The sequence below is a fragment of the Artemia sp. Qi Xiang Cuo genome, chromosome 12, assembly GCF_049724085.1.
Source record: "Artemia sp. Qi Xiang Cuo chromosome 12, ASM4972408v1, whole genome shotgun sequence".
In the NCBI taxonomy this organism is placed as follows: Eukaryota; Metazoa; Arthropoda; class Branchiopoda; order Anostraca; family Artemiidae; genus Artemia; species Artemia sp. Qi Xiang Cuo.
In genome coordinates, this window is record NC_142805.1 from 50927147 (window position 1) to 50941588 (window position 14442).

The following is a 14442-nucleotide window of genomic DNA, read 5'->3' on the forward strand; positions in this document are numbered from 1 at the left end:
ATGGATCCCCTGGAAAAGACCCGGTACAAATACAACTTATACAAGTTGGCAAACTCAAAACAATTTTCTCATTTAGTAACATTATTTTGAGAAAAAAAAATTGACGAGAAATCAAGAGATCCTCGATCGTTTTCTGTGCAAGTCGATGAAACATTAGATGTAGCTAGTGCAGCCCGAATAACTTTTGTGCTGGGTTTGTAAAAATAGAAAAGTTTCCGTAGTTCATTCCTATTACTGATATATCTGCAAAGGGTTTGGGAGTTGCAATATGCAAAACTAATCTTACTCGTCAACCAAAATTCATAGTAGGTCAAGGATATGATGGTGAATACATTCTAAGACCACACTGGCTATACATGACGCATGAAAATTTCTTTGGTTTCATGGATATGATGATGCAGGGTTAATGAACGACATATTAAGGGAGTTTAAGTCCTTATATAGGAAAAGTATCCTAAAGCCATGTATGTGCATTGCAGCTCATACTGCTTAAATATTTGCATTTCTGAGGCATTTCCTGTTCAGGGTGTACAGAATTGTGTGAGCACAATTGAAAGTGTTTCAAGAAAATTAAAAAGAGAATTCAAGAGATTAAAAAAAGAAAAAATGCCAGCGTAGGAAAAAAAAGCTAAAGAGAATACGTTCCATTCGTTTAATTGTACGCCAAGACTCCGCAACCACTTGTAGAGTTACTTCACTCAATAATATTAGCTTTCAACGAAATTAAATTCTGGATTAACAAGAAATCTACCGTTGAGGCTCAGTTTCTTTACAGTGCGATTTAAAAAAAGAGACTTTATAGTTAGTTTATTTATATCGAGTATGATTTTTCCCTGATTTTGCCATTAAATTTGTACTCGCAGAGGGAAAATATTAACCTTTCCGACACCATTAAGTCAGCAATAACTGTAAAAGAGAAGTTAAAAGAGGCCCAAAATAAGGCAGGTGTCGTATTTTCACTCATTTTTAAGAATTCTTGTGACCTATGTGAAGATACGGATATCCCTGTTTTGAGACCAAGAGCCATAAGGCGGCAAACAATGAGACACAAAGTTTCAGCCGTCTCAGTTGAGGAATTCTTTAGAAGATAGCTATTTATTCCTTTCCTCGAAAACTCTATCCAGGCTTTTGCCCAAAAGTTTGAATCGTACCAGAACATACTATCACCTTTCCACTGTCTGTTGCGAACCATCCTAGAAGAAAGTGTGAATCAAAACGTTTCTAAAATTACCAAGCTAGCAAAATTCTACGACCAAAAAACTTCAGAGATGTATCATTCTGTGGCGAGAAGTTTTGAGTAAAAAAAAAACAATGCCACTAAGACTTCGCAGCATTGTAATGCTGACCTCTTGCCCATGATAAATGCGTTACTTTGTATTTTAGCAACAATTGCAGTCACTACTTGTACGACTGGGTCATTTTCTTCATCGGAGTTGCTTAAGACCTACTTGAGAATTAGAACTACTGAAAAACGGCTTAAATGTCTAGCAATAAATTCATACACGAACGAATCGGGATCGCTGAGGATTAAGTGGTCGATTAAGTTTCTAAAGAGTCGCAAAGACATCATTTCTTTGTAAAAAAAAACCTTTCTCAATTTGTTTTAGATTTAAGCTACATGAAAAATTCAAATTTTCTATGCCGTACGGTCTTCATAATGCACAAGTTCATCAAAATGAATAGGTACACCTCCGTTAGGCCCAGATAGGTTGTCTCTGCCTAGCCTAAAAATAATTAATCCCCCCCACCCAGAAGACTTTTCTGGCTCCACTTCTGGAGCCAGAAAAGTTTTCTGGAAACAAAGTCTAAAGACTTCGTTTTCAAATCATGCGGAACCTACCGATGACTAAATAATTATCACGCTCAATTGAGACATATTGAATATACAAGCCTGGTGGAGTACAGGACGAGTTGAATTTATATTTCAGTAATTGTTTACAGACAAGATAAGCCCTTCAGACAAAGTAGTCCTAGCTTCACACAGAAAAGAATTGCTTCGATGGGTAGAAAGTTCATTCAAAAGCTTTACGTCAGTCTAGTTTAGGAAAGTTGTTGTCAACTTTTAATGTTCAGTGTCAGTGTTGATTTATAGTTTGGGGGAAAAAAGGCTGAAAATATTGACAAGTAGCAAATAAAAGTTGAATTGCTTAACTCCATTAATTGCGTGACAAAACAACTAAAACTGCTCAAGTTAGCAGATTAGTTGCCATAACAAGCGAACAATGCTTCATCTTAAGCTACGGGTAAAGTAAAATTTCGCGAAAAAAAGGAAATTGGGAAGGAAAAGGCAATCTAAACACTAACTGTAAAAGTTGAGCAAAAATAAAACTAGCAAAACGAAGAACCGTTCCCCTTCGGAGCTTTTAGTCTTTTAGCCCTTTTTAGTCCCCAAAGCCGTACTTATTATTGTACAAGACACATTCGACAGACCTGAATAAGCTAATACATTAAGGACGTTCATTTTAGCATCATAACCACAGTAATTTAATTTGTTTTTTTCCCCTTTCAAAAAGAGTTAAACACTAACTCTTCAACGAACTGTTCCTGATCCCAGTAAATATTAAAATCAAGGAGAAAATCGCACTTTGCATCGGTAGCACTGCTATGCCTCCTTTTTTCCCCACGTGTAATAGCGTCGTAAACCAGTGGGCGTAAAACATTGGTTTAGGGCTTGTCTGAACGGAAATAAAAATATATCTTGCCCTTTTTCAGCAACTAAACAAATAATGTCACAGCAAAGTATCTTTTTCTGCCGTTTTTGGCTAAAAAGTTAGCCATTTTTTATTCTTATATTCTTAGAATGACTCGACCATCGGAATCGCCCGTCGTCGTTCACACGTTTTCGTAACACCTACAAACTTGTCAGAGCAATAAGCCACCCTAGTTAAACATGTTGGCAAACAATCTCCCATTGCATTAGATTCAAAGCTTCTGCATTGCGCAACTTCTATAAAATACTGTCTTACACTCATGCTCTTCCATCTTACTGCGCTACTCTTATCACTGTCGTCTAAGATGGGTCTATCCGAACTCACGAGCAAACGCAGGGATTCACAATAGAAGGGAAGAAGTAAATGATGCCAAAGAGCCAGAAAAATTTTATAGGAATTACATCAAACTAAGGCAACAAGTATGACAAAAAGCGAAAGAAAAAAAATAAAAGAAAGGAAAAAACAATAAACAAACTAAAAGAGAAAAACGGAAAGAATGAAACAAGAAGAGAAGATAAGTATAAGAAAACAGGTACAGAAAACATTTTGTTTAAGAGAGTTCATGTTCGGAGCGCCCTCCTCATATTTGCATGTACATCTTTTTGACATTATCCTGGAACTTTACCTTGTCCTTTTTTTAATTTCTACGTGTTCCATGACTATACTAATAACCTCCTTTAGGGCTTTACATTAAAATCCTTCAGGATAACGCAAATAAAAGAGGATATGGAAAATATTGGTTGACTCTGGACTACGGTTGGAACCAGCTACAAAGTTCCCTACCTAGCTCTAATTCTGATGCGTTATTTCTATTAAAAGCTCAATAATTTTGTTCATGATGACCGTCCATCATATGCAGTATCTTAGATCACTTTATGAGTGCCAATGACCTCTAATTTGTCAGTTTATGTGTCTTAAATAATTCACCAAACTGGCTCCACATGGGCCCTTCACTTATTATACATAGGTACTGTATGTATGAAAAACAGGTTTAATCCTAATAGTAAAAACGTGCCCGATAGTTCCTGTTGGGGACCTGGGACCTCGTATCACAGGAGCACAAATAGGTGCTCCACACAAATACATGATACATCCTTATTGCTAGCCGAGATGTTCAATTGGTCATTCACATGAAGCAGTTCAAAGAATTAAACGGTCTGCTGACTTTTAAGAGACGAATAGGAAAGAGAACATGAACACCGAAAGAAGGATGGAGAGAGAGAAGGAGAGAGAGGCTTAATTTTTACTACTCTCAGACTTCACCTGAAAATAATCGTATTTGTCATAAAATTGTTCACTAATGTTACACAATTATAACCGAATACAAGGAATTTGAATTAATATCTTAGCACCCCGACCCCATCCCTCAAAAGGTATTTTGTTCCTGACTTATTATATTTTCACACCAAATTTTCCAGCAACAGAACATCAATTTAATTCAAAGACAACTATACCTCAGAGTATTTCAAGCACAGATAGTAATCTCCTTTTTCTTTTCCTTCTTCTTTAGTAATTTTCTTTTGCTTCTTCCATCTTTGAAGATTCTTGGAGGGTTTTTCCTGATCAGCATCCGTCACTGTCTTACATTTTCTATAAATCCCAGCAATGGCATTTCTCAGTTTACTTACAGTAACTTCATCCGAATGCTTCTGTATGTGATCAAGAATTAGAACAGTTTGTTCTAAGTAGTTATCTAATTGATTTTCCCATATCTTTGAACATTCAGGATCGCAGAGAAGGCACTTGATGAGCTCATCTAGAAACAAACTTATTTACGATGGATATAACAAAGGGAGATAAATATGGAAACATTTACATTATTTCGCACATATAATTTTTTCAAATCACCTTTAATTATTTAAGTTCTGTTAATAATTCTGAATGATTAAAATGTCAGATCCTAGTATCTAGAATACATTTGAATCTAATTTTAAATTGGTTAAATTACTTGTGTTTTGAAAAACTATAAAATAAAAGTCCAAAATAGGGATAAAATCTTTTTTAATAGACAGTGTATAATAAATTTCACAAAAAATACCAGATATTTTGGTCACATATACAGTGACCGTCATCAGTAGTGACTGATGACGGTCACTGTATATGTGACCGAAATATCTGGTATTTTTTGTGAAATTTATTACACACTGTCTATTAAAAGGATTTTATCCCTATTTTGGACTTTTATTTTATCGTCATGGAAAGGCAGTGTGGTCTCCGAAATTATCTACGTTTGAAAAACTATTTTTTCAAATCCTGATGTAAATGTAAGCATTATGTTTTTTTCCTGTTTCCGAAGTTGATTTAATTTAAAGTTGATTCTTTAGCTACTCTCAAGTCTTCCTCTGGTACTAGGGCAGTTTTTTTGGCTTTGTACCTTATACTGTTTAATAAACACTTTTTTAGCAAAAGCTGTATCCCAAAATGAAATAAAAAACTCCCCAAAAAATACGTTTTATTTCTACTCTAAAAGTTAAAGCATTCTTCCTCCGTGCGGCAACGAGTCCCTCCAGACGTTAAATAATCAGAAAGAAAACCTGGCCTTGTTTAGATGATTTTACCTTTCTCGTCTGTCAAGTCATACTGACACCGAATCACACTTTTGCGATTCGTTGTATAAAGTACAGTATTTCAACTATATATTGATACCATCTATTGCTTTGGGGACCTCTGTTTTACTATACAAAATAGTAAAACACAGATGGTCGGTGTGCGTGTAACTGAGCCCCTGTAGCTGAATCACCGTGTAACTGAACCCCTGTAAAGCCGAGCGCCTGTGCAACTGAACCCTCTTGTAACTGAGCCACCAGGAAACCCAACCCCATTTAACTAAACCCTCGTACAACCAAACTCCCGTGTAACTTAACCCCATTTAACTGAACCACCGTGCAACTGAACCATCGTGCAACTGAACCACCGCACAACTGAACCACCTTGTAACTTAACCCTCGTGTAACTGAACCACTGAACTCAGTGTTTCAGTATTCTAAGAATATGAGGCAATATTATTGGGTAATACACAATTTAGAATTTTTACATGTTCAACCTTGTTGGTGTTGTTTGTTTCTTAAATTCGTGATAAAAACACCTGTAGAGAACATTCATAAAAAAGCTTTGTTTTATTTTTGCAAAAAAAGGAAGGTCCGATGTCACAAACCATTAAAGCTGATTTATTTCTCTTTTTTTCAGATAAAAAAAGACCTTTCTGGACATTAAGTAATAAACATATGGGTTTAAAATATTTGACCTTCGTGAATCTATACAAGAATTTTGATCAGATTTCTTTGAAGATATTGCAGCTAAAAAGGATTTAGGAGGGGGACTGGTTGCACTCCAACTTTTTTTTTAACATTACTTCAACATGCCCAGAAAGTTTAAACTTCATGCCCTCAGGTTTGTATCCTCAGCTGTTCTCGACACATTGCAGATACGTCGTCTTGTAAAACTGGATGCACAAATTACCTCTTGATTTAGTTTAAGATACTTCTAAATATTTTTCGAACGACGATGACGGCTGATACCCTCAGCCATTACAGATATTGCTTGTATTTTCTTTTCACAACCAATAAAGGAAAATGTGTCCTTTGATTGTGTTTGGCATTCTTCTTGACATTTCCCTAAGGTTTGACCTTAATGCTCCATGCTTTTTTTATTTATAGGATCAAACATGCCCTCTTTTCTTGATAAAAAAAAAACCTTGTTATGTTAACAATAGGCAACTTACATTAATTACAGCCCTTGCACAGGGGCTAGGGGTTGTGAACCCTGGAGGCATATTTACTTAACCTTTGGTCCGTTTTAAATAAAATGGTCATCTCAAAATTAGCAGTCGGATGTATTTGGGAAAAAAAGAGAGTGGAGGTGGAAGCCCTTTGATGACTTTTAACTCTTAAAAAGTGCACTGGAACTTTTGATTTTCAATCGAATGAGCACCCCCCAATTTCATACAAAAATCTTTTCCATAAAAACCTTATGTGTTAACATTGAGCAACTAGCTTAGCTTACAGCCCTTGCCCCAGGAGCTGCTGGTGGGGTTGAAAGCTCCAGAGCATGATTATTTGATCTTTAGACTATTTTGAAAAACAATTTTTATTTTTATATTGGATGCATTTGGAGGAAAAATGGCGGTTAAGAGGAAGAAGTTGATTATCCTCTGATTACCTTTGATTCTTCAAAATTGAACTTTAAATTTCAATTTCGAATCGAATGAGTCTTCTCCGAAGTTTGTGCGGCCATCCCTTCAATAAAATCCTTAAATTTCAACAATGGGTAACTTGCAATAGCCTGCAGCTCTTACCCCGAGGACTCTGGGTATTTTTGTTAATCACGTTTTATTGTTCGATTGGAAATCGGAAGTTTTAGTGCTCTTTTTAAAATTAAAAAGTGAATGGAGCCCCCCCCCCCCGGGAAAAACACCTCCTGTGGGAAATATCTCCAGAAAATACCACCTCGCGGAAAATAAACCCCCCTGGAAAATACCTCCCCGTGAAAAATTTCCCCCCAAAGAATACCTCTTACGGTTGGTATCCAATCACTTTCGACTAAAAAAAAAGACTAGAACTGACTGGGGATTATAATTAATTCCAACCTCCATCCTCCTTTTGTCTCTCCCATACAGCTAATTCTGTATTTATCCGAAGGCTCAATGAGAGTTGAGATGCTTTAGCATTAAAATTCACCCGTTGAGGTATCTCCTTCTTTCCCTAGCGATGAAACAATTAGAACCCCATTGAAGAAGTTTAAGTACATTTTAAGTTTTATAATTTGTCCATTGCTTACACATAGTGTTTGTTATTGGGAAACATACGGACATCTTTAGCGTGGGAGTTTTCTGAAGGAGGAGGGGAGAGTTTCTAGAGAATTTTCCATGAAAAGAACGTTTTTGCACGGAGGAGGGGAGGGGGCAAGACTTAAACATAAATTCCTCTTTCCCACCTTCCTTAGCACTTCTCAGCTAAATTAAAAAACAACAGAACCCAAATAAAATATTCCAATTTCGAAAACCAAATTCTCCGCGAGAGGGTCTTGTCCAGGGGAGGGTATATTCACGGAAGAGGGGGGGGGGATAAACGCCTAGACCATTAGATAGTGACGGGACGAAGGGAACTCCCATTAACAGACGTAAAAAATGAGAAATGAATCTGGCTTTAAGAGTTGGTGACGTCGAATTTTCTTGGTTTGTGTGACAACAAAACAGAGCTTTTTTATTAATCATCTTGACGATGTTGACAGTTATTTGTATTATGACTTTAAAAAGTAAACAATTTCAATAAGGTTGAACATGTAAAGATTCTAACTTATGTTTTACCCAATGTAAGTATGGTGGTTGAGTTGCATGAGAGTTCAGTCATACGAGGGTTCAGTTCCACGGGGTTTAGTTAAATGGGGTTGAGTTGCACGGGGGTCGAGTTGCACGAGGGATCAGTTAAATGTGGATCAGTTGCACGAGGGTTTAGTTACACGAGGGTTCTGTTACACAGCAGCGGGTTCAGTTGCACGAGGGTTAAGTTGCAAGGTGGTTCAGTTGCATGGTGGTTCAGCTCTACAGTGGTTCAGTTGTACGGTTGTTCAATTGCACAGTGGTTCAGTTACAGTGGTACAGTTGCTTGGGGTTCAGTTTCACGGTGGTTCAGTTGCAATGGAACCCGGATGGTCATACCAATTAAAACACCACACTTTGGCGATTCGTTGTATAATGTACAGTATTTCAACGATATATTGATTTGGGGACCTCTGTTTTACGATACAAAATACTAATACACAGATGGTCATACCAATTAAAACACTTTAAACACAGTAATCTCCTTCCAGTAAAACAGTTGTATCGAGGCTTTGACCCTATAGTCGTAGTCTTTGTAGCCACGGCTTTCCAGGCCTTCACTTTAACTATAGAATAATAAATATCATGATCCAACAAAAAAAAAATATATATATATAGCAGAAATTAAAGATAGGGATTATAACAATAGAAGATAGATAGCAGAAGAAGAGTGCAAAATAAGGCAGAACCTCTTCTTTTATTGGTACTGCAACAAATGTGTATTTGAATGAGGCCGTGCCCAAAAGTCGACAGATTTTGGTGGACTGGAAGATATCAAGGAGGCACACTTGTGCCTCTTTAAAGAGGCGACCCACCACAATGTTAAGCGATTTCCGGTCCTAGCGGTCGCAGAGAGACGGCGGTGATCGCATTTTGTAGCCTAAGCTCAAACTAAGAAACATGCAAAATTTCACCCCCCTCCGACTTTATCTTCATGGGGGAAAGTGGGCCGGATGTTTCGACCCTCCCACCACAACCCCCCTTTAACGTTATCCGATCTTAGGACAACGTTCTTCTGGAGACGCCTGTTGAGCCGAAGGATTTAATAGATTGGATTTAAAAAAAGAAACTGAGTTTAGGACAACGCTTTCCTGGGGTCTGAGAGCTTATCCTCAAAATTTCAGCTCAATCCGATCACTCCTTCCCTGTTTTCCAAAAACCAAATATAGCCACTTAATGTTTATCAAATTATTTATTTTTTTATCAGCCACGCCTACAGGCCACAGTTGGCAACAAATCTGGGTGAATGAGGACTCATTCGAAGCAGAATTCGACCTGTTAGGGCCTTTTGATATTTTCAGACCGAAAAAATTATCCCCCGAATTTACATTTACGAAAAACCTCGTTTTTCAAGGAGCAAAGTGGGCCGGAAGTTTCGACCCTCCCACCACAGCCCCCCTTTAACATTGTCCGATCGGGCTGAAATTTAGAGGATAAGCTTTCCTAGGGCCTGGGAGCTTATCCTCAAAATTTCAGCTCAATCCGATCACTCCTTTCCTGTTTTCCAAATGTTTTTTAATGTTCATCAAGTTTGTTTGTTTTTTTATCAGCCACGCCTAAAGGCCACAGTTGGCAACAGATCTGGGTGAAAGAGCACTCATTCAAAGCGGAATTCAACCTGTTAGGGTCTTTTGATATTTTGAGACCGAAAAAATTATCCCCCGAATTTACATTTACGAAAAACGTCGTTTTCCCATAAGAGCCCATGTTAATTTTTGAAATTCCTAAAAGCAAAGTATTTCATTATTAAATTATATCAAAATAGTCCTCTTAACCTGACAAGACCGACTGCAAGCTTCCGAAAATTCCAGCTCTTTCCCAAAATTTTTTTTTGTCGAAAAACGAAAATCTTACTTTGTATTTGCTTGCGTCGAAAATAGATTGCAGAGAATTCGACAAAAAAACAACCGTTGGTCTTTTTCTGTTGCCGAGCCAATAAAAATAACTAAACAAGTCTCTGATAGTACAGTGGTCACTGTTCCTGTCTGTCATGCGGAAGACCTACACCCCGGAATCATTGGTGCAACCTATACAAGTGCAATCACTACACAAGAAATCCAAAAGTGAAGACAACTTTAAATCTTGCTCTTTACTAAGCCTAGTGGTCTAACTTTTCTTTTCTATACCCTTATGTTTTTTGTTCCAATTACACATAAAACTACAGTAGAAATGAAAAAAAAACAACAGATTTAAAAAAATACGCCACGAATTTTCTATCTGGACAAGCAAATAATTGATTTAAGGCTTGAATATGCACCAATGAACGCTATTCAACAGTTGCAATTTTCTATTAAATACAAAAAATTATATAAGTTAATCATAATAAGCTTATTGAGCGCTTGATGAATAAAAATGACGTAAAATTTTCTGGATTTCATGAACAAAAGTTGGACTGGAATTGGCAATAATTGGAATATCGATTTATATCAGTAGATTGTCGGATTTTAAAAAAATCTTAGAGATCTGACGATAAATCGATAGGCAAGGAAGCACTGGCGTACCGTAATGTGTTTGCCACATCTCAAGGTATGCAATAATAACCATCAAGATTATGACCAACAGCATCAAAATATCGAATAAAGCACAAATCAAATTATACGCACATAAGACAATTGAAAAACACAAAGAGTGTAATAAATAAAACATAAAATTATGGCAATACATAGAAGACGTAGCAACAAAATACACCAAAACCTCTGCAGTAAATGCTAATAATGAAGGGTAAAATGCAAGAAAATTACACGCAACAGAGTAGAATTTGTGAAATCTTATCCTGCAGGCTATGGCGATTGAACCAACCAGACACCATTTCGACCAAGTTTTTACAACGAAATGTTTAGAAAATTTATAAACGAGATTCGTTAATAGTTTGATGTTAACGCTCCGATCAGCTGGATGAAGGAAACAACCTAAATTTTCTTTACATTTGCTAAAGTACTTGAACATAGGGAATGTTGAAGCGTCTATAAATAGACTTAATCAAATAAACTTAAAAATGAAATGTTGGACTCTTCCGTTAAAAAGCAATCTACATACACACATGTTTTTTATATGAAGCTGTGGCAACCAAAGTTTTTACCAAAATCCATGAAAAATAAACAAGTGGGCTTGGTTAGATTGGCTTCATAAAGACTCAATTGAATCATAATTTAGCCAATTAAATGGCGTAAATTTAGCCATAAAATGACGAAGTTCGAGGCCACATAAAACTATTTGGACTTCACATCACATAATTGCCAATTTAGAGAGTTATTTAACATTTTTTACTAATTTTACCAAAATGGAAAGTTAATATATTCACTGATATGCTTTTGTCAGCTTTTTCCCGCTAATAAAGACGATTTGTTTTTTTATGAGTAAGAAACACAATTCATTCGCGGGATGACCCACGTTATTCTATCCTGTTTATCTTGAAATGATTGAAGCTTTCTCTGAGATAGTTTTGCCTATTGGTCTGAATATAAAAAGGCTCCTTCAGGAGCAGAATTCAAAAATAAATGCAACTCTTAAAACGTATGGGGCCATGGAGAGCCTCAACGCAGCCAGTGAGAACAGTCCAAGCAACTGGGGTACGTACTTGCACTTTTCGTGACCTAACGCTAACACATCAGCCGGCATCAAGAAGACTCAATATGGTTGACTCTCATCTGTCATGGTTTTGTGATAGCTCTTCGGCAAACCAGATCCAGCAGTTCTCTCTCCTTCTGCCAAACTTTCGAAATTTGTCAATTGGTGCGAGGTCATTTCTGACAGTCGTCCAATAATTTTTCGATCGATCACCGAATCGGCTACACCAATAAGACAAAAGAGTAGCTAGAAGCAGTTATTGAGTATTCTCAAGACAGGGCCAAACCTAAACAGTCTTCTCCGTTTGACAAATATGGCGGTGAATTCGGTGCTACAGTAGCGGCGACGCACGTCAACGTCTGATAGAATCGAGATTCTGTCGGAGTATTGTATCCCCAAGCAATTGGGTACGTACAGCTGAGCCGATTGAACAAATGAGAGATTGAATCCAGCAGCGTACAAAATTTTCTGTATAAAAATGAGGTATGCCATCAGTATACCGTTTAAAACTTGCAGGAAATTACTAATAGCGGCTCTTTATCATAATGTTCCGGTTCTAACAACATAGAGCATACCTTCACAGTTTAAACGTAAGATGATTAGCTGAAAGGATTCTTTACAGGCCGTGTGATCTGTCTTAAGACTGAGCAGGCACCCCATAGCTCAGACCGTAGCCTCCCAGATTTTCTCAATGAGGCTGCTTTACCTACATAGTTCCGAGCTACCTAAAAAGGATTCTGAGGACCATTATTAGACTCAAGAACTTCATCATGGAGGAAATCAGCAATATTTCGCAGTCGCTTAGTTGGGAAATCTTAGACAACTTTGGGCCATGCCTCAAAAAAATACAGCAAGCTAAACTGAGACCATCTCGAACTTTTATTCCAAAATGAAGGAGAAAGGCTCTAGAATGTCCAAATGTCAATATTTGAAGACAATAAGAGCTAAGCACCCAGATTTAAATAAGGAGGTCTACTGAAAATAGAGACTCAATGTAATGGGTCAATCAGTAAAACAACACTACATCTACTCACACAATCTGTTATGTCGATAATTCCTCGCCAATAACTATTTTCAGCTCTGAAAACAATCGTGCAGCCTTGTACAATGGACATCTGAAGCCAAGCAGCAGTTCCTCATTATATAGTCAGTAGGTTTCAGAGGAAACGTTCTAGCGTTGCCTGTAGTAAAGAATCATGAGGCTTCAATGTATTCTTATTATTATTTTTGTTTCTATCAGAGAGCCACTTCACTTGGAGGGGGTTATCGTATAAACTTTGGAGGGAGCTCATTCGATTGAAAACTGAAAGTTCTAGTTCTCTTTTTAAGATTCAAAATTAATTGGAGCCCACCCCCCCCCCTCCCATGTACTTTTACCTCCAAAGAAGCCGATCAAAAGTTTGAGATTGCCATTTTGTTGAAAATAATCCAAAGGTACATATGCCTCCGAGGTTGGCATGAACGTCACAGCCCCCAGCCAAAAGTTGTACGTTATTCAAGTAACCCATTGTTTACATATAAAGTTTTTATTGGTAAAGGGGGGCATGTTTTATCCTGGGTCCCATAAAAGGCTTAGAAAAGATCAAAACACTACGTGCATGCTGGTTGTCGAAAGGGTGCATCAGCATTAATCTAAGTTATTAAATATCCAAGGAACAGTTGAGGATATTAAGTTGAAAATTCCATGGAATATTGAGGGAGATGTCGAAAAGTGATTGGAAAGCACCCACTCCCCGTCACCCTTTTAAGAAGCACCCTACCCTCAACACTGATTGAAAACTTTTAAAAGTCATTTTGTTCAAAATCGTAAAAAGGTCTAATAACTATACCTTCGGGGATGTGATGGCTCCCTCAGCCCCCAGAGCAATGATTGTAAATTATGCAACTTGCCCATTGTTTGAATGCAGAATTTATCACTGGGGGAAAAGGAAGTTTGATTCTGGGTGTGTCCAAAAATGCTAACGCTATTAAGGTAAAACATCGGGGAATGTTGAGCTAAATCAAAAGATACAATGTTCATCCAGTTTATCGAAAATGCGCATCTGAAATATCTTAGGAGCGGCTGAGGGGGTTAAATCGAAGCTTTCAGGGCATGTTTAGGGGGATGTTGAAAAGTGATCAGAGGGCAACCAGTCACTCCCATGCCCTTTTTAGCAGCCTTCTCCACAAAGACATACAATCAACATTTTTTAATAGCTACCTTGTTCAAAGTAGTGTTAAGATCAAACAACTATGCCTCCGGGAATGACCAACCCCCCCCCCAAAGCCCCAGGGGCAGGGGCTGTAAGTTATACAAGTTGCCCATTGTTTCCATATAAGGTTTGTTATTGGGAAAAGGAGGCACTTTTTATACCGGGTGTCCAAAAAGGCTTAAGCTATTAAGGTGAAACTTTCAGGAAATGCTGAGAGGGACGTCGAAGAAAATAAAAACACACTATATGCAGGAAGGTTGTCAAAAGGTCGTATTAACAATATCTAACGAGCGGCTGAGTGTATTAAGTTGAAATTTTCAGGGCATAATGAACAGGAAACGGAAGGCAACCAGTCCCCTTTGCTGGTTTTAGATGTCCCTTTTCAATGCTAATAGAAATTTTGAAAAGCTATTTTGTTCAAAATAGTCAAAGGTCTAACAATTAAGCATTCAGGGATGATATGCCCCCAGAATCCTCGGGGCAAGAAATATAAATTATGCAATTTACCCAATTCCTACATGCAGGATTTATCACTGGGAAAGGGGGGAATGTTTGAAATAGGGTGTTTCCGAAAAGAATAAGGGTACTGAGATGAAATTCTCGGGAATATTGAGGAGTATGTAGAACTAAATCAAAAGACACGTTTGATTTATCC

At 37.5% G+C, this 14442-nt stretch overlaps 1 protein-coding gene across 1 annotated transcript in view; it reads right to left on the reverse strand.

Moving 5' to 3' along the window:
- The window catches only part of Tmem214 (Transmembrane protein 214), a 57920-nt gene that overhangs the window by 19846 nt on the left and 23632 nt on the right, over window positions 1-14442 (reverse strand). The window contains exon 6 of the mRNA XM_089098321.1: window positions 4166-4467. Within this exon, the coding sequence (XP_088954447.1) occupies window positions 4166-4467 (302 nt within the window). The remainder of the gene's footprint in view (window positions 1-4165; window positions 4468-14442) is intronic.